At 55.4% G+C, this 24261-nt stretch overlaps 1 protein-coding gene across 1 annotated transcript in view; it reads left to right on the top strand.

The window, feature by feature from the left end:
* LOC130031648 (protein-arginine deiminase type-1) overlaps window positions 1-24261 on the top strand; it is a 42270-nt gene that overhangs the window by 1049 nt on the left and 16960 nt on the right. Inside the window, exons 2-10 of the mRNA XM_056123060.1 lie at window positions 15682-15862; window positions 16792-16867; window positions 17349-17413; window positions 19179-19296; window positions 19422-19547; window positions 22012-22184; window positions 22330-22433; window positions 23405-23528; window positions 24061-24168. Of these exons, the coding sequence (XP_055979035.1) occupies window positions 15682-15862; window positions 16792-16867; window positions 17349-17413; window positions 19179-19296; window positions 19422-19547; window positions 22012-22184; window positions 22330-22433; window positions 23405-23528; window positions 24061-24168 (1075 nt within the window). The remainder of the gene's footprint in view (window positions 1-15681; window positions 15863-16791; window positions 16868-17348; window positions 17414-19178; window positions 19297-19421; window positions 19548-22011; window positions 22185-22329; window positions 22434-23404; window positions 23529-24060; window positions 24169-24261) is intronic.

Raw genomic sequence — 24261 nt, forward strand, 5'->3', positions numbered from 1 at the left:
TGAGTTTCAGAGAAGCAAACAATGGCTTTGGGTAGTAAAGCACAATGGGGCACGTTTCAGACAAGTCCGTGGAGTGGCTGGCCGGTGCTCACGGCAGCCCTGTTTGCAATAGCAAGAGCAGGGCAGGGGGTGCCCCAGAGGCCCCCCTCGCCCCTCCCGCACTTGCCTGGCTCCTGACCCCAGCTCTCCTCCCTCCGCCTCCTGGCTTGGCTGTTTCTCGAAGGTAATTTCAGAACCTCAGGCCCTGAGCGGAGGCGCTGCTGACTCAGGCTGGAAGCATCTGCCTGGGAGCCAGGCACCCGGCGTTGTTGTCTGACCCTGGCTCTGCCGCCGGTTCGCTCCTGGGTGAGCCCCATTGCCGGCCCTCTCTGGGCCACCTCTTCTTGAGGATGCTCTGACAGTGCACCCCCCAGACATCCAGTCTCCTCTCCGTGGAGAGGCAGGGCGCCCAGGCCTGCCGTGGAACCCACCTAGCTCTCACCCCAGCCGCCATGGGAAATGCGTGGCTTGGGGTAAGCTGCCATGCTTCGCCGAGCCTCAGTTTCCTCCGCAGGGAACAACAGCTCTGACTCATGGGTTCGGGGCAGGAGCGAATGAGCCGTCCTGAGTGGGAGGCACCGGGCATGGGGGTGCCCTGAAACAGGAGGTGCTCCCGGCTCCCAAGGCTCTGAGTACCCCCATCCTCACTGTCTGCTCTTCTTACCCTGCCGCAACGCAGGTTAGGAGCAGAGGAAGTTGGGGTTGGTGTGGTGGGCCCATGCTGGTCTCCGAGATTCTGCTCTGGAACTTGAGTGAGCCACTGGGGGGGGGGGTGTTGTAGCTGCCAGACCCTGATTAACTGCCATAGTGGGGAGTATGAGGGTCCTGTGCCATCACTGTGACATTCCCACGCAGTTCCCCCTGGGAACCTTCTTCCCAGCCACCCAGCACCTGGAAAATAGCAGCTGAGGTTTATTCTACACTGAGTGGGCTGGGAGCATGTCGGCCTGTGAGGTTGGTGCTGGGGATCGTGTGGAATTGTCAGAGAGACCAAAGAAGGGGGCACGGCTGGGCCCAGGGAGCGCCTGACCTACGAGGGGAGGCAAGAGGCTCTCTTTGATGGTGAACTTGGGGCTTCCACACCCCCGCTGACACCTATTCAGCTCCAATGGAAGCTGTGAAGGGGGCTTCTGTTTAGTCTGAGAGCATGGGCGACCCCCCTGCCCCCAGAGAAGAGGAGTCCTGGTTTCCTGAGCCCTATAGGGGAGTCTGTGGGGAGAAGCAATTGGGGGAGGCATAACAGGAAGTGATTAATTCTCCCCTGGGTGCTTCGTGGACTGATTATTTGGAGAAATATTTGTGTTTAGGATAATTGTGTGCCGCGGGTGTCTCAGCCCAGGGAACCCTTAGAAATTCCCTGATCCAGCAGGTGCCGCTGATTCTATCCCTCATCCCAGCAGGCCAGCTTGCCACCCTGTCCTCACCCCGAGGATCTATCCAGACTGTCTTGACTGGGCCTGTCCTTGCCTGGGGACTCACAGGTACCCCCACCCCAGGACTCACGCTAGAAAGAGGGTGGGTAGTATGGGGACTCTGTCTGTGGTCCAGCTTGGCCTTCTATGTCTGCCTAATGGCCAGATTCAGAGCTCTGAAGACGTGGAGATCACTCAAGGGGCTGAGCATGGACTTTGCATGCTGGAGACCTGGGTTCCACCCCCTGCACCACATGACCCCCCTAGGACCACTGGAGTAACCCTTGAGCACAGAGCTGGGAGTAGCCCCTGAGCATGGCTGGGTGTGGTCCCCCAAACTGATAAAAAAAATCAATAACAGAATCAGAGCCCCAGACAGGAGGCCATGGTGAACATTGCTTCTCGGGTACACAGGGACAGGTCAACTGGGAGTGGGAAGGGGCAGAAGACCAGAACAGGAGAGACCATAGGTCAGACACTGGGGGAGTCTGAGGAGTGGAGGGGAGATGCTAGTGGGGCCTCACAGATCCATCAGAGAGAGACTTCAGGATTGCTGCTGCTGCTTCCTTCCCCCCCCCCTCCTCCTCCTCTTCCTCCTCCTCCTCCTCCTCCTCCTTCTTCCTCCTCCTCCTCCTCCTCCTCCTCCTCCTCCTCCTCCTCCTCCTCCTTCTTCTTCTTCTTCTTCTTCTTCTTCTTCTTCTTCTTCTTCTTCTTCTTCTTCTTCTTCTTCTTCTTCTCCTCCTCCTCCTCCTTCTTTTTCTCCTCCTCCTCCTCCCCCTCCTCCTCCCCCCTCCTCCTCCTTCTCCTTCTCTTCCTCCTCCTCTTCCTGCCCTTCTTTCTCCTTCTCTTCTTTCTCCCCGCAACCCCCCCCCCCCGCCCTGGGGTTCTCTATGCTTCAAAAAGCGAAAATGCTACACCAGAGTGATAGAACCAGTGGTATCTATGTTCTTAATATTTTATACTGAGTAAATGACTGCTTTTAGCTTAACAGAAGCATAATTGTGCTCGTCACCAGGTAATTACAGGATTAGCGCCTGAACGAACGAATGTGTTCGTGCATGGGGACTGCCAGGTTCCAAGAACTGGGCTGGGACGTGCGTTTACAGCCCTGTCGGTATCATCTGTTGGTACCATGTTCCTTCCTTCATTCTTTCACGCATTTGAGGATTCTGGGTGTGAAGCCCGAGGCCAGCTCTGAGGTACTTGCTGAGAACTCCGGGGCTACAGAACCTGGAGGGAACGCTAGAGCGAGTGTGTTTAGAAGTGCACAAATGGCACCAGGAGGCCCCAGAGCCACCTCACTCCCGCAGAAGTCCCCTCTCCTCTGGTCCCAGCTGCCACCTGACACTGGAGACAAGCTGGACACCCCCTTCCTCATCCCCTCCTCTCCCTTCTCTTTCCCTTCTGTTGACCAGAGTTTCTTAGATCCTGCTATTCAAATCCCAGCTCCCTTCCTCCTCCCATACTTCCACACCGCACCCCACGTGCCGTTGACCCAGTGAGGCTGGTTGCCCCTCCTGAGTTCATCCCCCTGCGCCTGAGGACCCTGAGAATTCCAGAGGCCAGGAATGGAGGGGTGGCAGCTATTTTTGGTGAGGAGTTTCCTCCCTCCCCCAACACATTCCTCGCTTTGTGTCTCAAGAAGCACGCCCTCCTTCCTCTGGCTTCTCAGCTACCCTTCAGCTCTGCCAAGTGGTCCTGATGTGCACAGATGTGGGGAACTGGCATGGGGTGGGCTGGAAGGAATTGCACATGCATGCCCAGCTGAGGACAGCTGTTCCTTGGGGAGCCCAGCGGGGGCCTCAGCTCTTGGCCGCAGATGTGGGGGCTTCTGGATAAGGACATCAGAGCAGACTGGGCCTGGAGGTCAGTGTCAGGGATGTGGGGCCCTGTGGGCTCCTTTTCAGGAGGTGCAGATATGTGTTAGCGCCCGGATTACCCTGTGCTCCGGAACAGAGCCCAGCTGCCTTCCACGGGAGTCCATTGGCCCCTTGAGACCCTGCCAGGCGCTTTAGCAACTCACCTTCCAGGCACACGGATGATGAGCCCTGCCCCAGCTCTCAGGCACCGTGTTGGAGGCTCAAGGACTAGAAGGAGGAAGTGCCCTCTGAGCCAGGCTGGGGGCCGGGGCCTCGGAGAAAGGGGTGGAGAAGGCTAGGCTTCCAGGCTCCGGTAAGGAGGGAAAGCTGGACCCCAAGAAGGATGGATGCCCCAGGACAGCAGGGTCTTGTGAGACCTCTGGGGGGTGAGCACCAGCTGCGGGAGCGGCCCTATTACTTCGTGTGGAAAGCGCTTAGCCTTTCAGAGCCAGTTTCCTCTCTCCCAGGCAGAACGGAGATATTGTCAGCTGTTGTTGGTGCCTGTGAAGTTGGCCCCTGCTTTGGGGATGAGGAATGTCCCAATCTCCAGCATGCAGGCATGCTGTGCGTCACTGTGCAGACTGGAAAACCTCACTGAGGGTTTATGCTGACAGTCTCTGGCTGAGTTTCCATGCAGGCTCTTCCTTGCAGGGACCTTCTGATGCTCAGCCCGCTGGGAGAGCCTTGGGGGAGAGGAGTAGCGATGGGGGAGAGCTCTTGAGCTACTTTCCAGCCTGCATTCCATGTCCACTTGAAAGAAGCTCCCGCCTGGCTGGCCCACCCCCAGCCCCAGGCCCTCTGCGGGCCCCTCCCTGACCAATGACAGGGCAGAAGGCACCCCTGACCCTTATCTCTGTGAAGAGAGGGAGATGCAGCCACACCCTGCGTGATTCTAGATCTCAGAGAAAAATCTTTGCCCATGCTGTTGAGTAAATTGGGGCTCTGGCCTTTTCCCTCCCAACCTGGGCTGGTCACAGCCAGCCTGCCTTGGGGAGGACCAGGGGAAACCTGGGTGACCAGCGCTCCCAACCATCTATCTTCCACCCCTCATGGCTTTTAGCAGACCAGCTGGAACCCAGCTCCTGGTCCAGCTCCGTGCTGGGTCTGGGAACCCTCTGTGAACACACATGACCTTGGGGGTTCCCTCTTGGCCTGGGAGCTACAAAGGCTCCAATGGCTGATGGGAGCAGTCACAGAGCCCATCAAGCCTCCTGGTCCAGCAGGAGAGTAAAGGAAAGGCCAGAAGTCCCTTCTCTCCAGACCCTCTTCCTCAGGTTCTGTTTCTGGGCACCTTTTATGAAGGTAAAGACTAGGACAGAGTGGTCTCATGTGCCCCACACAATTTCTCAGTGAAATCTTATAAGCCTAGGAGACCAGGACTGCTGAGATGCTCATTTGGCAAAAAAAATAGAGATATAAAGAGGTCTAAAGACTTGGCCAGAGTGACACAGTCCAGAATTACTGGAGCTGGAATTATTTTTTTAAATTTTACTCTAGGAAGCCTTGGGATAATTCCCAGCTGGGCCACACAATTAAATGTGATGCTGCCTGGGACCATGAGGTCCATGCCTGGCAATGCTCAGGAAGCCATGTGATGCTGAGGATCAAACTTGGAGCCTTGAACACGTGGGGCATTGGGCCGAAGAGATAGTACAGCTGGTAAAGAGCTTACTTTGCACTGGCATCGATCCCCGGCATTTCATATGGTCCCCCAAACCCCACCAGGCTCTGAGTGCAAAGCCAGGAATGACCCCTGAGCACTGCCAGGCACGGCCCCTCAAAAACGAAACAAGCAAACATACAAATACGAAGGGCAATTTTGAACATCTCCTTGACCCTTGAAGCTGGGTTCTGAAACCAGGTCTGCCTGACCCCACATTCTGTGAGCTTCACCCCACAAGAGTCTGTTAACCAGGTTCTTCTGTGGGGCTGGCTCAGCCGGATGGAGTGAGTGGTTGGAGGAAGGAGAGAGGGGGAGAGGAAGATCTTTGGGGTGAGGCCCAGGTGAGACCCAACCCAGCCTGCCCCTGTGCCCTGCATGTGGCCTCCTCTGAACTTCTGTTGTCTCTTGTAAAATAGGGTGAAGACCAGCAACCCTGGTTAGCAGGCGGGCTGTGGGGATGGAGGCAGCGTGGGGCATCAGCTCTGTGGTCCCTGTGCCGGTATAGGGGTGTCTGAGACACAGTGGGTGCTCAGGATCTGCAAACACGTGTTAAGGCAGAGAAGCCAAGAGTACTCACAGGGGCGCCATGCACCCCTAAATATCTGAGTCCCTTGAGGGCCGGAGCCTGGGGAGTGCAGGGCGGCCCGCTCTGTGGGACTATTGGGCTGTGGGTCTCAGCTCCCAGCGCACGTGGCCTGCAGAATGACTGCTCAGAGGAGACTCCCAGGCATGGCGTGGGACCCCAGGCCAGGCACTTGGAGGCACTGGGCCCTACCGGCATGGCCAATTGCTCTGCTCAAGGGAGCCCTCCAGGGCTCCTTCTCCAGCCTTCCCAGGCCATTCCACATGGGCTCATTCCTGTCCTTCTCTCTTCCCATGCTCAGTCCCTGGGCCACCCAGCAGCACTTCTGGTCCTCCTACCCTGTTTTCCCTACCCAGATCTGTCCTACCTGCAGGCGTGACTGTGACAGGGGGTGGGGGTGGGGGTTCTGGCGCTGTGGTATTTCTCCTCCTGAGACAGGTGGTGGTGACTTCCGAGACACAGAGACCAGGCGTGGCCTGTGGTGACTTCCGAGTCACGGAGACCAGGCGTGGCCTGTGGAGTGCCAGGAGGTGGAAGCTCCCGGGAGGCTGGAGACAGCAGGGAAAACTTCCTACTGGCCAGGCACAGGGAGTGTGAGGTGGTGAGCTGGCTGTCAGGGGAAGCACTCAAGCACCAGCTCCACTGGGGAGAGGGCTGACCAGGATGCCTTCCCGCCCAGGCCCCTCTCTGACCTGAGGCCCATGAGACAGTCCCCGCCTCACTGTCTCAGGCAGACAGAGCAGAAGGCCATGGGCACTTTCTGGTCAGCACCATCCGCTCCCCACCAAGGCTGTGACTGTCTGTTCCCCACTCTCCCTGGGCCTCCCTGTCTTAGGACACCAGGCTCAGGAACTTGCACTGGAAATTTCTCTTTCTCCTCCTTCACCTTTACCTTTTTTTCCTTTCCCCTCTCCTCTTCCTCCCTCCTTCTTCTTCCTCTCCCTCCCACACCCCTCTTCCTCCTTCTCTATCTTCTCCTTTTTCTCCTCTTCCTCCCTCTCCCCCTATTTCTCCTTCAAAACAAACAAAACAAGTAAGGTATTTATATCTCAAAGTTCTGAAGGTTGGGAAGGCTAAGATGAAGACGCGGACCGGGTGGCGGCTTGATGAGAACCTTCTTCCCAGTTCGTCTTTTGGCTGTATCCTCACTTAGCAGAGAGGGTGCCTATGTGTTGGGGGCATTCCAGTCCCCTCCTTACCTTATGAGGACACTCGAATGGGGCTCTACCTTCTTGAGCTCATCTAGACCTAATTATCTTCTTAATAATGATCTCCTTAAGGTCCACCTCCAAATGCCCATCATGTGGTTGGGGGTTCAACCTACCTAATGAGAGAGACACATCCAGTCCATGGCAGATGTCCATTATTTCAGACTCTGTCTCATTCCTTAAGAAAAAGTACATGCAGAGGGGTGGGAGCGATAGCACAGCAGGTAGGGTGCTGGCCTTGCACACGGCTGACCCGGGTTCGATCCCCAGCATCCCCTCTGGTCCCCCGAGCAACACCAGGAGTTCTTGAGTGTAAAGCCAGGAGTAACCTGAGCAATACTAGGTGTGGCCCCAAAGCAAAACAACAACAACAACAGCAAAACGTACACGCGGAAATCCATTATGACCTTGCTCCTCATTAATACTGGGCCAGGGCCTCTATTCTGGTCAATGTTAAGAGGGAAACTGATTTTTAAAAAGCTTGTTTTGATCAGTAGATGCTGCGAACTGAAGGGGTGACTGGAGAGCTGATCTCCATGCTGAATGCCCCATCTTCCTCCTCTTCCCTCTAATCTTCCCACTCACCTTCCCTCCTGTCCCAGCAGGAGGCATGCTCGGGGCACATGTTAATGCCAGTTGGAGCAACATAAGATAGAAGACAAACCTGTTGCTCCCTCTCCCCTGTGCCAGCTCTGTGACCCTAGGAAAGTTACTTAAGACTTCTGAGATTTCTTCATCTGTTAAACGAGGCCAGCACAACGTAGCTGGGAGGGCTGTTGGGAAGTGCAGACACAGCGACAGCTATTGAAAGCTGAGCATAGACCTGGCACTCGTAGGTGCTTGAAAATGCCCCCCTCACCCCCCCCCCCCAGCCCTATCCACTGTTGCCCAGGAACCTTGCTGTCCTGATGCAAGCCAAGGCAAGCAGGCAGGGCTGGGTACTATGGGACGATAATAGTGTCCCTATCCCCTACCTACTGTGCTTCCTTTCATTGCATGGGCATTGTTTTGTCTCGTTAGGCATTTTCTAAGAAACACTCCATTCTCCTTACAGTCTTTTTACTTACCTGGCGTGACAGGCTCTGCCCTGGGCACGAGGGATGTGCCGGGGCGAGTCGAGCAGGAATCTGTGCTGGGTGGCACAGACGGGCTTTGCAGGTGCCCCAAGGAAGGTCTGCACCTGTGCTGCGGGGCCCAGAAGAAAGGACATAGGTACCTCCCAGGGGACTCCAGAAATGTGTGGGCCTCAAACAAAAGTTATCTCCCTCACAAAATGGGCTGATTTAGAAAAATAAGGCATTGGCAAGTGTAGCATATTGGTAAGATCACAAACGCGCTTATCGGAGTCAAAGTCAGCATCTTTGGAGGTTCCTTTGATGGGTAAAGAAGCGCCTCTTTCTTCTTTCCACCCGGGAGGCAAAGAGTATCACTTCCTGTTGCAGACGCAAGGCATGTTGGGTTTTGTAGTTTGCTGGTCGTACGTGCCTGGAACTCCCTTGTGCCCTTCTGACCTAATCTGCATATTCCTCCTCACCAAGAGTTGGAGCAGCAGTGACAGATTAATGACAGCTGCTCATCTGTGTTACGACTGGTATCGATGAGGCACCTTTGTATGCACCTCAAAGGCATTATCTCATCGATTCCCTGCCTCTCACGACACTCCTTGGATGTAGCGCTTAGATGACAACTTTTTTTTTTTTTAGCTTTTTGGGTCACACCCGGCAATGCACAGGGGTTACTCCTGGCTCATGCACTCAGGAATTACTGCTGGAGGTGCTCAGGGGACCATATGGGATGCTGGGAATCGAACCTGAGTTGGCCGTGTTCAAGGCAAACGCCCTATCCGCTGTGCTATCGCGCCAGCCCCAGATGACAACTGTTTTTTTAGAGGGGAAACTGAGGCTCAAAGCCAGGAGAGGCAGGGTTTGAGGTCACACTTCACACAGAGCCCAGACTGCTGTGTCATGGAGGTGACATTGGATGCGGGTCTTCAAGGATGAAAAAGCTCCTCCCTCTCCCATGCCCGTGGTTGCTCTGCCTGCAGCGACGGAGCAGGGGGTGGCACTAGGGGTGGGGTGGGGGCAGAGGGTCACATGAGCACACAGACCCATGTACGTGATGATGGAGATGTTGGTGATGACATTATAGTGATTACTTCAAGGGTGTCTTCTTTGGTAATGACTGTGGTCCCTTCCATTTAAGGGGTGCTTTCAAATCCATTCCTTTGCCTGCCTGAGAGTTTAGAGGACAGGTTTGGACTATAGCCTGGGGCTTGGGTGGGTCTGGGATCTGCACTGGTTTCTTTTGGTTGTTGTTGTTGTTGTCGTTTGGCTTTTGGGGCCATATCCAGTAATGCTCAGGGATTACTCCTGGCTCTGCGCTCAGGAATTACTCTTAGAAGTGGGATGCCAGGGATCAAACCCGGGTGGGCCTCGTGCAAGGCAAATACCCTACTTGCTGTACTGTTGTTCCGGCCTCAAGGGGGTCTGCGCTGTTGACCATAGACTTAGGGAGTCTGTTGTGGGAAGCCCTGCTGTGGGGTGCTCACCCCAAAGCCCCATGCTGCTTCCTACAACTCCCCCACCAAAAAAGCCCCACTAGCCCTTAAATCTTGATCCCTCTCAGACTCAGGGCCTAAGAGACAAGGAAAGGCCATGTGAACCCCATTTCTGAGCCCGGGGAAGTAGAGGAGGGGGAATAAGCCAAGGGAGTGAGAATCTGAGATGGCCAAGTGTTTGCCGGGTGCAACCTGCCATGAGTGGGCACCAGAATGCAGCTATGCCCCAGCATGACTCCATGCTGAAGGAGTGAGAGCAGTCGGGCCTTAAAGATCTAGGATCCACAGGTCTGGCCCAGCAGGAGCCCCGAGGGACCTCCCTGGGGCTGCCAAGAAGTCCCTTCAGCAGGAAGCCATTCCCCAAGTCTGACCCTTGCAACTCAGCCTACACCTGCAGCGGAGAGTGAAGCTGAATCCTGACCGACTGTTCGTCCCAGAGAGCAGAGATGAGCAGCCGAGCAGGATGTGAAGGAGGGGTCTCAGTGCAGAGAGCCACACTGGGCTCAGAACGTCCAAAAACTTCCAGGCGGCTTTGTTCTGATTCCCGGTCCCCTCTTGCTTCATCATCAGCATCACTGTGATTGTGGTGAGGGTTTCCTACTGAGACCAAATAGGGGCTTGTGTGACCAGAACGTTGACTTGGAGATGTCAGCTTGGCGCCCAACCCAGGATTGGCTGCGCGTGGCCCTGCACCCCTGGAAAGGGCTGTGCCTGGCGAGGGCAGTGTTTGGAGGGTGAGGCAAGCAAGGGCCAGTGACCTTCCATGTGCTCGACACCTTTCTGCCAACAGCCAGATGCCCTGGTCTGGTGCCTGATAGCTCCTGGATGCGTGGGCAGGGATTCTGGGCCCAGTAGATGGAACTAAAGCTCCGGCTCAGTCAAAGCACCCCGGAAAAGTCACCCCAGGGTTCAGGGTTTCCTTTCCTCATCTGTAGATGAGCTTCCGTGCTGCTCTACGTCAATACCAGGTATCTGGCTGGGAGCTGAAAGGACAGTAAGGAGGGTGGGGGTGAGCGGACACAGGCTCTCGGCAGGGGACCCCGCCAACTGCTCAGTGTGACTGCTCGAATGGCACATTTTGGAACTGGGGAGACCGCAGATATTTTGGGGGGCCTGCTGGATCTGCCGTGAGGTAGATCTCAGTGAAACAAGTTGATCACCTGAGTGAACCTTGATTCCCTTTCTGTTTGGTTTTGGATCATATCTGGCAGTGTTCAAGATTTACTCCTGACTCTGCTCAGGGATCACTCCTGGTGGGCTCAGGGTACCATATGGTGTCCCAGGGACCAAACCTAGGTTGGCTGTGTGAAAGGCATGTGCCTTGCCTGCTGTACTATCCCTCTGGCCCATGCATACCTTCCTTCTGATTGTGGCCAGTGTTGATGTCTGGGGTGTCCTGGAACCGGTGTCAGTTCAAAGTCTGTGTCCAGCAAAATTGGGAAGAATGGAATTTTCTTCCCCCTGAAAGTCCCTTTGAGGAGGGCTGGGAGGAAAGTGGACTGTGCACTTCTGTAGCAGGGCAGTAGGGTCTTTCCCCAACAGGACTCTGTTGCCTTATTCATTTTGTTGCTGGTTTGGGGCCATACCGAGAGGAGCTCAGGGCTTATACCTGGCCCTGTGCTCTGGAATCACTCCTGGTGGGGCTCAGGGGACTTTGTATGGTGCTGGGGATGGAACCAAGGACAGCTGCGAACAGTACAGTAGCCGCTGAACTATTTCTTTGGCCCTGTCTTATTCTTTCTTTTTTTTCTTTTTGGGTCACACGCAGCTATGCTCAGGGGTTAGTCCTGGCTCTGTACTCAGGAATTACTCCTGGAGATGCTTGAGGGACCATATGGGATGTCGGGGATTGAACTCGGGTCAGCTATGTGCAAGGCAAACGCCCTACCCGCTCTGGCCCCCTGTCTTGTTCATTTTTAAGGGAAGTTTATGAGCCTGTTGTCAAACAGCTATTTAAGATTAATATATATATATATACTTACAATTAAATAAATTTTTAAAGACAGAAATACTCAGAAATGCACTGAATCCTTATTTTGCTACATCCTGCCATAATCTGTTCTCCAGAATTCATTTACCTCCATTTGATAAAAAGTTACATGAGGAATTGCTATTGTGCATCTCTTTGTAAGTCTGAGTTCCAGGATGTTGTGTTAGAAAACAATAAAACTGGCCAGAGTGGGAATACTTAGACCACAGAAACAGGCAAAGGCTACAAATGAGGTCTCTCTCTCTCTCTCTCTCTCTCTCTCTCTCTCTCTCTCTCTCTCTCTCTCTCTCCCTCCCTCCCTCCTCTCTCTCTCTCCCTCCTCCCTTCTCTCTCCCCTCTCTTTTTTTCTCTTTTTCCTCTCTCTTAATTTTCAATGAGGAAAAGGTTAATGCAGACCAGACTTTATAGCTACTGTCTCTCTAGCTGTTACTTTGTCTTTAGCGAAATTACATGGTGATTAGCTAAGCACTGGGGAGGTTCTTCAAGTATAGCCTGAGTCAGCAAAGAAGTTATCCATGTTGAGGATGAAGGGGTACTATATCTTCATTGTGTTTTCTTGGGGGGGTATTTGAGATATACCTGGTGGTGCTTAGGGGATAATCCTGGTTCATTGCTTGGGGGTCATCCCTGCTAGTGGTAAGGTACCATGTGGTGCCAGGGACCAAATTGGGTCTTCTGCATGCAAACTGCACGCATCCCATTGGGCCATTTCTCCGATCTCTCTTCTTTATTGCCTCATGTTCGCTTTTCTCTTGGGCACAAATGAAAATATCTGCCAACATTCATGTCACACTCCAATTTATTGGGGGTGAGAATTTGAAGATTGGGATATGTCTCCATTTACCGAATTCTGGTTGCATGCAACTCTGTGTTGGCTGTAAGAATCAGGGGGTTATATGGTTATTTTTCACTTAATGACTGTGCTGGGTTCTGAGAAGTACATTGTTAGATGATTTCATCATTATGCAACTATCAGAGTGTGAACACACAAACATAGATACAGAGCCCAGACCTCAGCTCTATGATATGACCTCTGGGGACCACTGTTATATAAGCGATCCATCATCATGGCTCAAAATGTCTTTTGTTGATGCCAAAAATTTGCAACAAATTTTATCATAAAGGGTACTATTTACAAAGTGTTACTATTTGCATGCTGCGTGCTACCCATCATTTCAATCATTAAAATATATAATATATAATAAACTTTTACACATGCACAGTCCACTCCAACTCAGTGGCTGCAGATATATACTTAGAGGAGGACTCACGAGTTGGAAAGAGGGTGAGAAGGAAGAGCAGAGGGGACAGCCCAGGGGAGAGAACAAAGGATATTGCAGCGGGGGGGGGGAGGGGAGGTTGCTTCAAGGAGGACAGCTGATCATTTGGGGCAAATGCCTCTGAGGTCAGCAAGAGGAGCAGAGACAAGCCCTGTGGGCTTGGCAGCATGGCTGGCAGGAGTACCTGACTAAGGGCATCTTACAGAGATGATGGGAAGAAAGAACTGGGTGGGACTTTCTCCAAGAGTTTTCCTGCGAATGGGGGCTGGATTTGGGAAAATGGAAACAACGGTGGGTGGTGGGGGATGATGACAGTGGTGGTGGGACTGGTGTTGGAATGCCAGTAACAAATTGTCACGAGCAACCTTGCAAACCATGGTGTTTAAAGAAAGGTGGTGGGGTGGGGGGAGGGGAAAATGGGAGCTGGAGAAAGGAGGGGGCAGGGACTGGGATTTTCTGGATGAGTGATATCTACAGCACATATGTAATCTCAGGGATGAAGGGCGAGAAGGAATAAGGCTGCTCTAGGTGACGGGGAAGCGGAGGAAACAGAAAGAGGAGAAAGTACGGAATGGTTTTCTTGGACCCTGAAGAGGAAAACGATGGCAGACTGTCGCAGACTGCTGGGTGGTGCGAAAGGCAGCTTGAGGTCAGCAGCCTAATGGGGGTCACAGTCCAGTGGGCAGGTGCAGATGAGGAGCAAGGGTGGGACAAAGGGGTTCGGTCATGGCTGGCGCTCTGCTAGGCAGAGTCACAGCAGAAAGGCAGAACAAAGAACTGTGCGTGGAGCAAGCAATGGCGGTGAACAGAGGAGAGGGGGGGTGAGACTGGGTGGGAAGGATGGGCGAAGGCTCCTCTTCCATCGTGGCAGTTCCTAGGGCACTTGGTGCCTTAGGAGGGAGCTGGCAGTTTAGGAGTTGGGCACAGGATGGCGGAGGCTAGAGGTGGGCAGGAACCCTGGAAGAGCGGAAGTCTGGAGGGGAGAGAGAGCCCATAAGGTCATTAAAATAAGTGGGGGCAGTGGCATTGGACACAGTGCAGCTGCTGCCCCCCTCAATGAATGAAGACAGACAGGTGGTGATCAGGAAGTGACAGACGGGGCACACGCAGGACCCCTGGCCACCTCTGGGCCCAGTGGAAGAGGGTATGGGAGAAACCATTTAGAGGGATCTGGTCACTCCCACGCCCTCCCACAGAGACCACGTCCACTGCCCGGAGCAGGCGTGGTTCGAGCATGAAGGTGGGAAAGTGAATGAAGCTGCACACAGACAGGGAGCATGGGATGGATGGGGGAGGAAGGGAGATGCGGTCAGTTGGGAGATCGGTACCCAGGAGATTGGGTTCCCATGGCAACCAATGAACTGAGACCAGAGCACATGGAAGAGACTTCCTGAAGGCATCAACGTGAGGCCCTGGATGTGGATGGTGCGGGAGGGGGGGCACGCCGAGAGGTCCCTGTCAGCTGCCTTCTCGGGTTCTTTTCTGCCCAAGTCATGTCTGTAAAATAGGAGAACTCACACCCAGAACATGGAGAGTTCTCCTCTGTGGAAAGCCAGGCACAGAGCAGGGTGATTGGAACTCTGAGTCAGTGGAAGGACTGCGGCTGGGGCAGGGGACCATGGGGAGGGGAGTTACTATATGGGAAGGTCGTTGGGGTCCAGGAAAGATGTGTCTGAGGACCAGCCTGGCACAGCATCTTTGCAGCCAGCCAGATCTGATCCTGGGCTTTGCTGTGAGGCTGAGGGCTCTGTGCTGGGGCCAGCAGGGGGCCCCTTACCCTCTCAGGGAGGGCAAAGCCCTGCCAAGCTCTTCCTCTCCATCTCTTCACTGAAGTGTGAGCCCTACAAGGCCAGGGGCTCTGCGAACACAGGTCTGTGCATCTGGGGAACCAAAAAGACAAAAGATGCTCCCCCAGGGGTCCCGGTAGCTTAGCTCTGGGTGCCCTGCAGCCCAGTTTGCAGAACACCCCCTGACTGTGGGGCCCCCGCGGCTGTGCTTGGCTGACGGAGGGTCCTTATCAGCTCTCTGGAGCCCGAGCTCTGGAGTCTCGAATACTCAGCCGAGTGGGGTGCTGCACTGAGTCCTGGAATCAGGCAAGCAGGGACCTGACTCCTGCTGGGTCTGACTAGGCCAGCAAAGAGGGAAACCAAGGCCCCTCCAGGAAGCCTGTTCTCTGCTGCCGAAACAGGTCGTGCAAAGACCCTGAGGCCAGCACCCTGGCCTCTTTGTGGGCTCACAGGAAGGCTGCAGGACTGGAGCAGACAGGAGAGGGGGAGTGCAGGGCGTGGGAGAGGTGGTGGGCGGCTCTGATCCCAGATCTTGCTGGAGTGTGTCGAAACCTCTGCTAATGAGCCTGGAATATACAGGGCGGGACTCCCAGGTGCTGCCTATGGAACAGTCCCGGATTGGGGAGGGGGTGGGGTGAGGTGGGGGCAGGGCTAGGAGGGGACTGCCTGGGGCTCTAGAGGGGCGGGATAGTGGGGAGGTGTGGGAGGTAGTCAACTTAACTAATTGCCTGTCCGGTTCTGGTCTAGGACTTTGGAGACTATTATTATTATTACTATTATTATTATTATTATTATTATTCATCCTCATCCTCATTACCCTCATCCTCACTTTGGTTTGGGGGCACACCTGGCAGTGCTCAGGGCTTACTCCTGGCTCTGCACTCAGGAGTCACTCCTGGAGGGGAATTGAACCCCAGGTCAGCAAGGCAAGCACCTTCACCGCTATACTATCGCTCTGGCACCCAGATCTGGGAATTTGGAAGCATCCGCAGGAATGACCCCCTGGGCCTGGGGGAGGATCATCCTGAGATTTGCTGTCTCTGGAACTTTAGGTGCTGTTGGAGAGAAAGGGGTTAAACAGCACGGCAGGTCCTTCCTCACCTCCCATCAGTCTCGTGTCCCTGGGCCCACATCACGCTGGAGACAGTGGAGGAATGGGGTGGCAATCAGTGCCAAGCTGGCACGGAGCCCAGGGGCCACCCCCAGCCCCTGTATAGCTGTTAGGGAGATGTTTTAGCGGCCTGCCGGCCTGCCTCCCCCTCTGGAACCATACTGAATCCCCAATTCTCTCCTCTCCTGTCAGTCATGTGCCCAAGGGCGCCAAGACCTTCGGGGTCTCCGGGAGCTCTGGAGTGAAGGTGTTCATGGCGTATGACCCTGCTCGGGTGACAGAACCCACAGGCCAGTCACACTGGCCCCTGGATGCCAGTGTGGACGTGGTGATTTCCGTGGACGCCGTTAGCAAGGACATAGGAGACCTCAAGGTAAGAGGCCACTTCCTCCCACTCCCCAGCACACCCCCACTCGCGTGTCTTCCTGACTCAGCTGAACCCCACAGACTTGGACATCCACAGATACCTCCGAGCCTGCGGCCCCCCAAACCTGCAAGCCCCCAACCTGCAGCCCCCAACTTACAAGCATGCAACACGTAAACAGTCTGCCGACTTCCCTCCTAAGTTCACAGGCAAACCCTGATTGAGCTCTGCACGAGCCTGTGTATGAGCCTCCCCTTAAATAGCGACTCCATCCCGTGCAGGTGGCACCTCGGAGCATCACGGGGGCACTCTGGCTCCCCTCAGGCAGACTGGCTCTGGTGGGTAGGGCGTCCCACAGAGAGGGGTCTTCTTCTTTTATAGGACATCCCCTTACTGGACCACTGCCCTCAAAAGACCCCACAGAGCCCCCTGGCCCAACCTTTTCTCCCTCCATGGGGCAGGAAAGGCTCAGTCAGAACTGAGGCAGTTAGCTGTAGGCGGGGCCCTGGCAGGCCTCCCCCAAGACATGGCTCTGAACCCCAGGGAAGCTCTGTGACCATTGTTATTGCTAGGCTGGGAATCTTTGTTCCCATTTGACAGACCACAAAACTGAGGACCCAGAGAGGTTGAGGAACTTGTATCAGATAGTGATGGCTACTGCCCTCCCCCATTCATTTTTCTATACAATATCTATGAATTCTCTGGGTCATATCTGCCCTGATAAGACCCGCCCCTGCACCCCCCACCCCAAATACCAACAGCGTACCTGGAGTCCACAGCCTCTCTAGCAGGAAAAAAATCAGCTGTCCAGAAGATTGGAGATGGGTTTGGACTTTGCTCCCTGGGAGAATTGTTTGCCGTCCTCCCATGCTAGACTCTGGGGTGTCCTGGACGCCCCCCACCTCGGCCACCTCAAAAGGCCCGCTCATACCCTGCAGGTGAAGGTCTCCTACTTCGGGCAGCAGCCGGAGGGCGGGGCTCTGGGCCAGAGTGAGCTCTACATCACGGGCATTGGTGAGTTCCCTCCCTGGCTCTCCCTGCCCCGTGAGGGTGTCAGGGGCCCCCAGAGCAGGCTGTGGGCAGTGTCCGCCCTCATAGAGAGGCCTTTCAGCCCTCTGGGCCCTTAGGGTTGGAGACCCAGAGGTCAGTAAGACACCCAGAAACTGCACACTGGGTCAAGAGCGGGACTCCTTGAAGCCACCCAGCACCTTTCCAGGAACCAGTCCCAGACTGGACTTGCTGTGGACCCTTGGGTGGGGCCTCAGGGGCCGGGGATGGAATGGGCAGCTCCCAGAGCTACAGGCCTGGTGCCCAGCTGGGCCTCAGAGTGAGCAAATTCAGCCCCTGCCCCAGATGACACGGGGGTTGGGGGACTCCAGAACCAGAGACTTGGGTCCCCAGAACAGGCTTCCTGCTCTCCTGGGCATGGGGATGGGTCTTCCCGTACAGCGGGGGCACTAGGCTGTGAAGTTGGGCCCCTCTCATGCCTTTGCAGATGTCTCCCTGGACGCCGACACAGGCCGCACCGGCAAGGTGAAGAGAAGCCAAGGAGAGGACAAGGTGACACTCCCCTGAGCAGCCGGGCTGACAGACCCCTCTGGGCAGGCTCTTGGACGGGTCTGGGAGGGCATGGGCTCTTCTGTCTGGGGTCTCCTGCTGTGTCAGGAATCCATGGCAGGGACTAAGACAATGGGCATGAGTGGGTATAGCTTGCAATGTGGGATGCACATGCTGGGTGACTCTAGAAAATCAGCTTGCCTTCTCTGAGTATCTCTGTGCAGTGTGGAATTGGGATCAGCCCTTTGGTGCGTGGCTTTCTCCAACTTCTGGTCTGAATGGGCCCTCCCCAATGGGACAGCTGCTTCAGAAAAGGTTGAGTGATTAAGAGAAGGCAAGAGGGCAGGAGGGCTCTAGCAAAGAAGGTCCTGTGGTCCCCAGTGGGGAGCCCCAGAGGAACGAGGAGGCTGGGATGAGCTTAAGGCATGACCTCTCAGGGGGTATCTGGAATCTGTGATGGGGAAGCTGGATTGTCGAGTTTGCAGGGAAGGACCCGGAAGAAGCCTGGACCACAAAGCTTTGAGGCCAGGTGGGCAACGCTGTCCTAGACAGTTGTGTAGGGTGCTCACTGCACAGGGGGCTGGGTGAACGTGGTGAGTGGGTGGAGGGCACACATCACGTCTGATGCAGGCAGTGTTCAGTCAGAGAAGGCGGGATGCTGTGTAGGTGAGAAGCATCCTCCCAGCCATGGGACCAGGGAAACCACTTCCTGGAGTCTCTTAGGTGAAACAGGAAGGGCGAGAGCTGCCTCATGGGCCCAGGGATGAGCAGAGGAGAGCTGTGTTGGGAGCACTGTGAGCAGAGGGAGGGCTCCACCCCTCTCTCACCTCAGCGTGGCCCCCTTGTCAGACCTGCAGGAAAAAGGACTGGAATCCTCCAGGCCTATCAAGCTCCAGGGGAGCCAGCTTCTGTCCCTCGGGCAGGGCCAAAGCTCAATTGGCCAATGATGGACATTTCAAGAATCGGTGATGGTGGTGAGGTGAGGTGGAGGCACTGTGGAGAGTCATTCAGGTTGCTCACTGCACAAGACCAAGACTGTACCAGCCCCCAAACCTAGAGTCCTTTTTTCATTCTTAAAGTAATCCCAGAACACATAGCCTCTGAGGTAACCATGTCCAGCACTAGCCACTTCGGAAACCCTTTCTTTCTTTCTTTCTTTCTTTCTTTCTTTCTTTCTTTCTTTCTTTCTTTCTTTCTCTCTCTCTCTCCCTCCCTCCCTCCCTCCCTCCCTCCCTTCCTTCCTTCCTTCCTTCCTTCCTTCCTTCCTCTCTCTCCACTCCCTCCTTCCCTCCTTCCCTCCCTCCCTCCCTCGCTCCCTTCCTCCCTCCCTCTCTCCCTTTCTTCCTCCCTTTCTTTTTATTTCTTTCTTTCCTTCTTTCTAAATAAATTTTTTTCATTGAATCACTGTGAGATAGACCATCACAAAGTTGTTTGTGATTGGGTTCCAGTCATACGATGTTCCAGCATCCAATCCTTCACCAATTTCCCAGCACCAATGCCCAAATTTCTCTCCCACCACCCCCTAACTCCCCCACATCCAGAGGCAGGCACTCTCTCTCTCTCTCTCTCTCTCTCTCTCTCTCTCTCTCTGGCCATTGTGGTTTGCAATACAGATACTGAAAGGTTATCATGTCTAGCCCTTTACCTACTTTCAAAACTCAGTTCTTGTCCAGTGTGATCATTTCCAACTACTATAGTCATAGTGACCACGACCCCCTCCTAAATTCCTTGGGTCCCATTCACCCTGAAACTTCTTGTTTTGCCGCAGAAAACCTGGAACTGGGGTGCAAAGGGCCCTGGAGCTGTCCTGCTGGTAAACTGTGACCAGGACAATCCCAGGTCCAGGGGGCTGGACCTTGCCAGCAGCAAGCTGAGATCGCTGGATGGTGAGTGAGAGGAGGGAAGTCAGGGGCCCTGTGTGAGGTGCTGAAGGCCTGGGGGGGGGGGGGGGATGGGCAGAAAGCCCAAGAGTAGGCTGCAGTCAAGACTATCTTGGGTACCACCTGTCCAGATCTGCAGGACATGTCCCCCCTGGTGCTGACCTGCGGGGGCCCAGACCAACTCTTCAAGAGCCACAAGCTGGTGCTGAGCGTGCCGTTCTCCGATGCCAAGAGAGTGGGGGTCTTCTATGCAAGGGGTGAGTGGCCTGGCCTGGCCTTCCTGCTCCCAGAACTCTCTCTTGCTTATTTGTGGTCAGGTGGTGGTGGTGTCTGAGGGTCCTACAGTTTGTTTCTGTGCTGGGGTCACACAAATCGGGGTGCCGGGGATCAACTTCAGGCCCTCATCCAGGCAAGGTGGGAGCTCAGACACAGAGCCACGCACTCCTACTCTGGCCTAGGCTCCTTCCTCCTGGCATCATTCGGAGGAGCGGGGAGCGGGGCCCCACCTGGCCATGCCTGGGGCATGAGCGGTGCCCGGGATCCGAACTGGGCCCCACTTGCAAAGCTTGTGCTCCAGCCCTCGTGCTGCTCCCTCATCGCCTTCTGGAAACTCCCTACACTGCATAGCACCCGGGTCCCTCAGCAAGTAGCACCTTACCCATGAAGCTTTCAAAATGAGCCCCAACGTACAGAAGGGGAAACTGAGGCCCAGATAGATGGATCCACTCTTTCAGGAACATGCGACCACTAGGGGTGGCGCAGGCATTGTAGTCATTCTCTGGGGTGCCAATGCCCCTCTCTTTCCACTGCTAAGTCCCTCCTCTGGGGCCCAGTGAGAGCTCCCTGTGCCCAGGCTGGGAGGGGTGAAGCAGGAGCCCCTGGGTGGAGCCCACCCCCTGTCCTGTCCTCGGGAGCCCTTGGGAGCTCTGAAGCCCCAGAGATAGAGAGCTCTGAGGACGCTCAGCCCTCGGGAGCCCTGAAGCCCCAGAGATGGAGAGCTCTGAGGACCCTCTCCTGCGTCCTCTTCACCTCCTCAGTTTGCGGCTCACGCTGCCTCAGAACTGGTTCTTCTGGGCCATGCGCCTGCCAGGAGCCAGTGGTGCCCGCCCACCTCCCACCTGCCCACCTTGAAGACACTCTGCCTGCAACCTCAGACCATGAGCAGAGTCTCCCTGAGCAGGAGGAGATGTGCTGTGGCAGAGAGAGAGAGAGAGAGAGAGAGAGAGAGAGAGAGAGAGAGAGAGAGAAAGAGAGAGAGAGAGACAAAAAAAGAGAGGGAGAGAATTTGAGTGTGTGTGAGAGATTATGTGAGTATGTGAGTGTGTGAGAGAGTGTGTGTTGTGTGACTAAATCTGTGTGAGTGTGTGTGTGAGAAAGTTTGTGTGAGTGTGTGAGAGAGTGTGAGTGTGTGAGAGTATGTGAGTGTGTGAGAGAGTGTGTGTGAGAGTGAATGTGTGTGAATGTGTGTGAAAGAATGTGTGAGTGTGTGTGTATGTATGAGAGTGTGAGTGTGAGTGTGGGTGAGTGTATGCGAGAGAGAGTATGTGTGAAAGAGAGAGTATGTGTATATGTGTGGTGAGAGAGAATGTAAGTGTGTGTATGAGAGTATGTGAGTATGTGAGTGTCTGTGAGTGTGTGTGAGAAAGAGTGTGTGAGTGTGTGTGTGAGAGAATGTGAGTGTGTGAGAGCCTGTGTGAGTATATGAGTGAGTGTGTGTGTGTGAGAGAGTATGTGTGTGTATACGAGAGTATATGTGAGTGTGTGTGTGTGTGTGTGCGCGTACGAGAGAGAGAGAGAGAGAGAGAGAGAGAGAGATACAGAGAGACAGAGAGAGACAGAGAGGGCAGGGGGAGGGACAGAACAGACAGAGCTGCCTCATGCCATGAAACAGAGGTTGGGGAAGTAGCTTGAGGGCTGTGGGTACACCCCTGCAGGCATGCCTGTGGCCTTGACTTTCATCTCCTCCACCCCATGGCCCCCCTGTGGCTTGATCAGGTTGGGGCCCTGGTGGCTCCCAGCACTGGGCCTGAGCATTGCACCGACCAGCCCTGTCAGCCTTGGGTTGCTAGAGTGACCCCTAGGACCTCCACTCCCACCTCGAATGCTGCTGGAGAGGCCCAGAGAGCCGCAAACATTGAGTATAAAGTGAGCCATCCTGTGCAGACAGCACCTCTCGGTGTTGCACAACCAACACCTCCAGCCGGTGCCAAGACGTTGTCATCACCGGAGTCATTAGCAGTCACTCCCCACTTCCCCGCCCCCAGCCCCTGGCGAGCACTTACCGCTGTCGGCTCTGGGGCTCGCTTTCTCTGACGCTTCTACAAGGGACTCTCAGAACAAGTCTGAGTGTTCACCCAGCGCCCGTCTCTGGGGCTCACGGCTCCAGTTCTTTCCACGGATAAATGATCTTCTGTAGTATAGAAATAGTCTTTGTGGTTCAGCTGCTAATGGAAGCTGATGGAAGTGGGACTGTTGGCTTCACCTTTTGTGCCAACTGTTTGCATCTCCTCATCTGGTTCCAGGCTGCCAGCAGCCTCCAGAGTGCCTTCTCCTGAACCGCTCCCCGCAGGCCAAACAGAGTTCAGAGAGGTTGATTCCCTGAGCCAATGTCACACAGCTAGCCCGTGGCAGAGCTAGAGAGGAACCCAAGGGGCCCATGGGATGCTATAACCTCGGGGTGGTCTCCCGTCCCTGCACTGGCTGTGCCTCTGGTCCCCCCAGGTGGGAGTGCTCTCTCGGACTACAAGCAGGTGCTGGGGCCCCAGCGACTGTCCTATGAGGTGGAGCGGAAGCCGGGCGAACAGAAAATCAGCTTCTACGTGGAGGGTCTCACCTTTCCCGATGCCGACTTCCCGGGGCTGGTCTCACTCAGCGTCAGCCTGGTGGACACGGAGGTTTGTAGAGTCTGGGGGGCTGAGAAGGGGAGTGCCCGAGGACTTGGGGAGGGTCTGTTTGGAGGATCCAGGCTGGATAGATTGGGGGCGCTGGAGGCCTGATAGGGACCCTGAGGGTCCTCTGAGTGTTCATTCCCCCCCCCAGTCCCGTCCCGAGGTGCCCCTCTTCACAGACACTGTGACCTTCCGTATGGCCCCCTGGATCATGACCCCCAACACCCAGCCGCCGCTGGAGCTCTATGTGTGCAGGTGAGACCTGGCCTGTCCTGGCAGAGGCCTGCAACTTGGGCTGCAGGGCTGGGCTCTCCCCCAGAGGAGGCAGTTCTATTGAGAGCACCCATCGGTGCAGGCTGGGTGCTGGACGGGCAGGCTGGCCTGGAGCTCCGACTCCAGCAGGAGCCTGTGAACCCCCAGGCTACCATGGGCCTTGAGCGGCTCCCATTTGAGCTGAGCAGCCTGATCACGTTCCAGTAGCTGTAGGAGAAGGAGCCTTTTTGGAGTCAGGGTGGGGGGTGGGGATAGGGATTCCTGAGCGTCCCAGCCTCCAGAGTCAGTCACCTTCAATCTGGGAGGCCCTTGGGGTAAGACCACTGCAGGCCATGGCACAGAGGGCCAGAGGTCACAAGAGTGGAGGTCCAAGGCTCAGGGTCCAGGCGGGCAGGTGCAGGCAGAGTTGTCTTGTGCCCCCAGTCCCACTGAGGCACCAGACGGCCAGCCTCCTCCCAACCCCTGTTAGTAAGAGACTCAGTTCCCGGGTTCCGTCCTCCATTGCGACCCCACTCTGGTATCATAGCCCTGGGCTTGCTGCCCTCAAGATCCCACATGAGGGGCTGGAGTGATATCACAGTGGGTAGGCCGTTTGCCTTGCACGCGGCCGACCTGGGTTCGATTCCCAGTATCCCATATGGTCCAGGAGCAATTCCTAAGTGCAGAGCCAGGAGTAACCCCTGAGCATTGCCGGGTGTGTCCCAAAAAGCAAAAAAAAAAAAAATAAAAAAACAAAAGATTCTGCATGAGCGCGGGAGAGATAGTACAGCAGGGAAGAAGCTTGCCATGCGCAAGCCAGGCCCAGGGTCCATCCCCAGCATCCCATATGGTCTCCTGGCTAGAAGTAAGCCCTGAACACTGCCAGGTGTGGCCTCCAAACCCTCAAACAAACAAATAAAAAAGAAAAAGAAACAGTCCGGGGGCTCGCTCCCTCCTCCCCTCCTGTCTCTCAGTGTGATCGACACCCACGGCCCCAATGAGAAGTTTCTGGAAGACATGGCTGACCTGGCGCTGAAAACCAACTGCAAGCTCATTGTCTGCCCGTGGATCGAGAACAGAAACGACCGCTGGATCCAGGTGGGGCCACTGGGAAGAGAGTGGGCCCAACCCACCAGGCCGTCCCCTCAAGGTTGGGGCCCAGAGGAGCCTGTCCAGGGTGCTGACCAGCCTCAGTCTCCCTAGGCAAGCTAGGCCACTTGGGTGCCTGGTCTTAGGATGGGGGTGCATGCAGCTTAGGGAAACCCTTTTTTTTTGCTTTTTGGGTCATACTCTAATGCACAGGGGTTACTCCTGGCTCTGCACTCAGGAAATACCTCTGGCAGTGCTCTGGGGACCATATGAGATGCTGGGAATCGAACCCAGGTTGGCCGTGTGCAAGCAAATACCCTACCCACTGTGCTAACGCTCCAGCCTGGGAAACACTTCTCCATTTGCCCTTATCAGCCTGGTCCCTCCTGCTGTCCTGGAATTGCTCTGGTCCCTGGCTAACGGGGATCCCAAAGCACCCGATCCTGTCTCCCTCTGCTGGGTCTCCGGTGGATCTGCTCTCCTGGCTTGCTGAAAAACAGCCCAGAAGTCACTGGTTCCCCTCCCCCCCAACCCCCTCCAGGACGAGATGGAGTTTGGCTACACCGAAGCTCCCCACAAATCCTTCCCCGTCGTCTTCGACTCCCCCCGAAACAGAGGCCTGAAGGATTTCCCCTACAAGAGGATCCTGGTATGTGGCCAGGGGAGGAACAAGGGGAGCCTCTAGAGAATTCTCTCAGCCCTGCCTGCTCCCAGGGTCCTTTTGCGGGGTTGAATGGTGGGC

Source organism: Sorex fumeus, unplaced genomic scaffold, assembly GCF_029834395.1.
Source record: "Sorex fumeus unplaced genomic scaffold, SorFum_2.1 ptg000047l, whole genome shotgun sequence".
NCBI classification, from domain to species: domain Eukaryota; kingdom Metazoa; phylum Chordata; class Mammalia; order Eulipotyphla; family Soricidae; genus Sorex; species Sorex fumeus.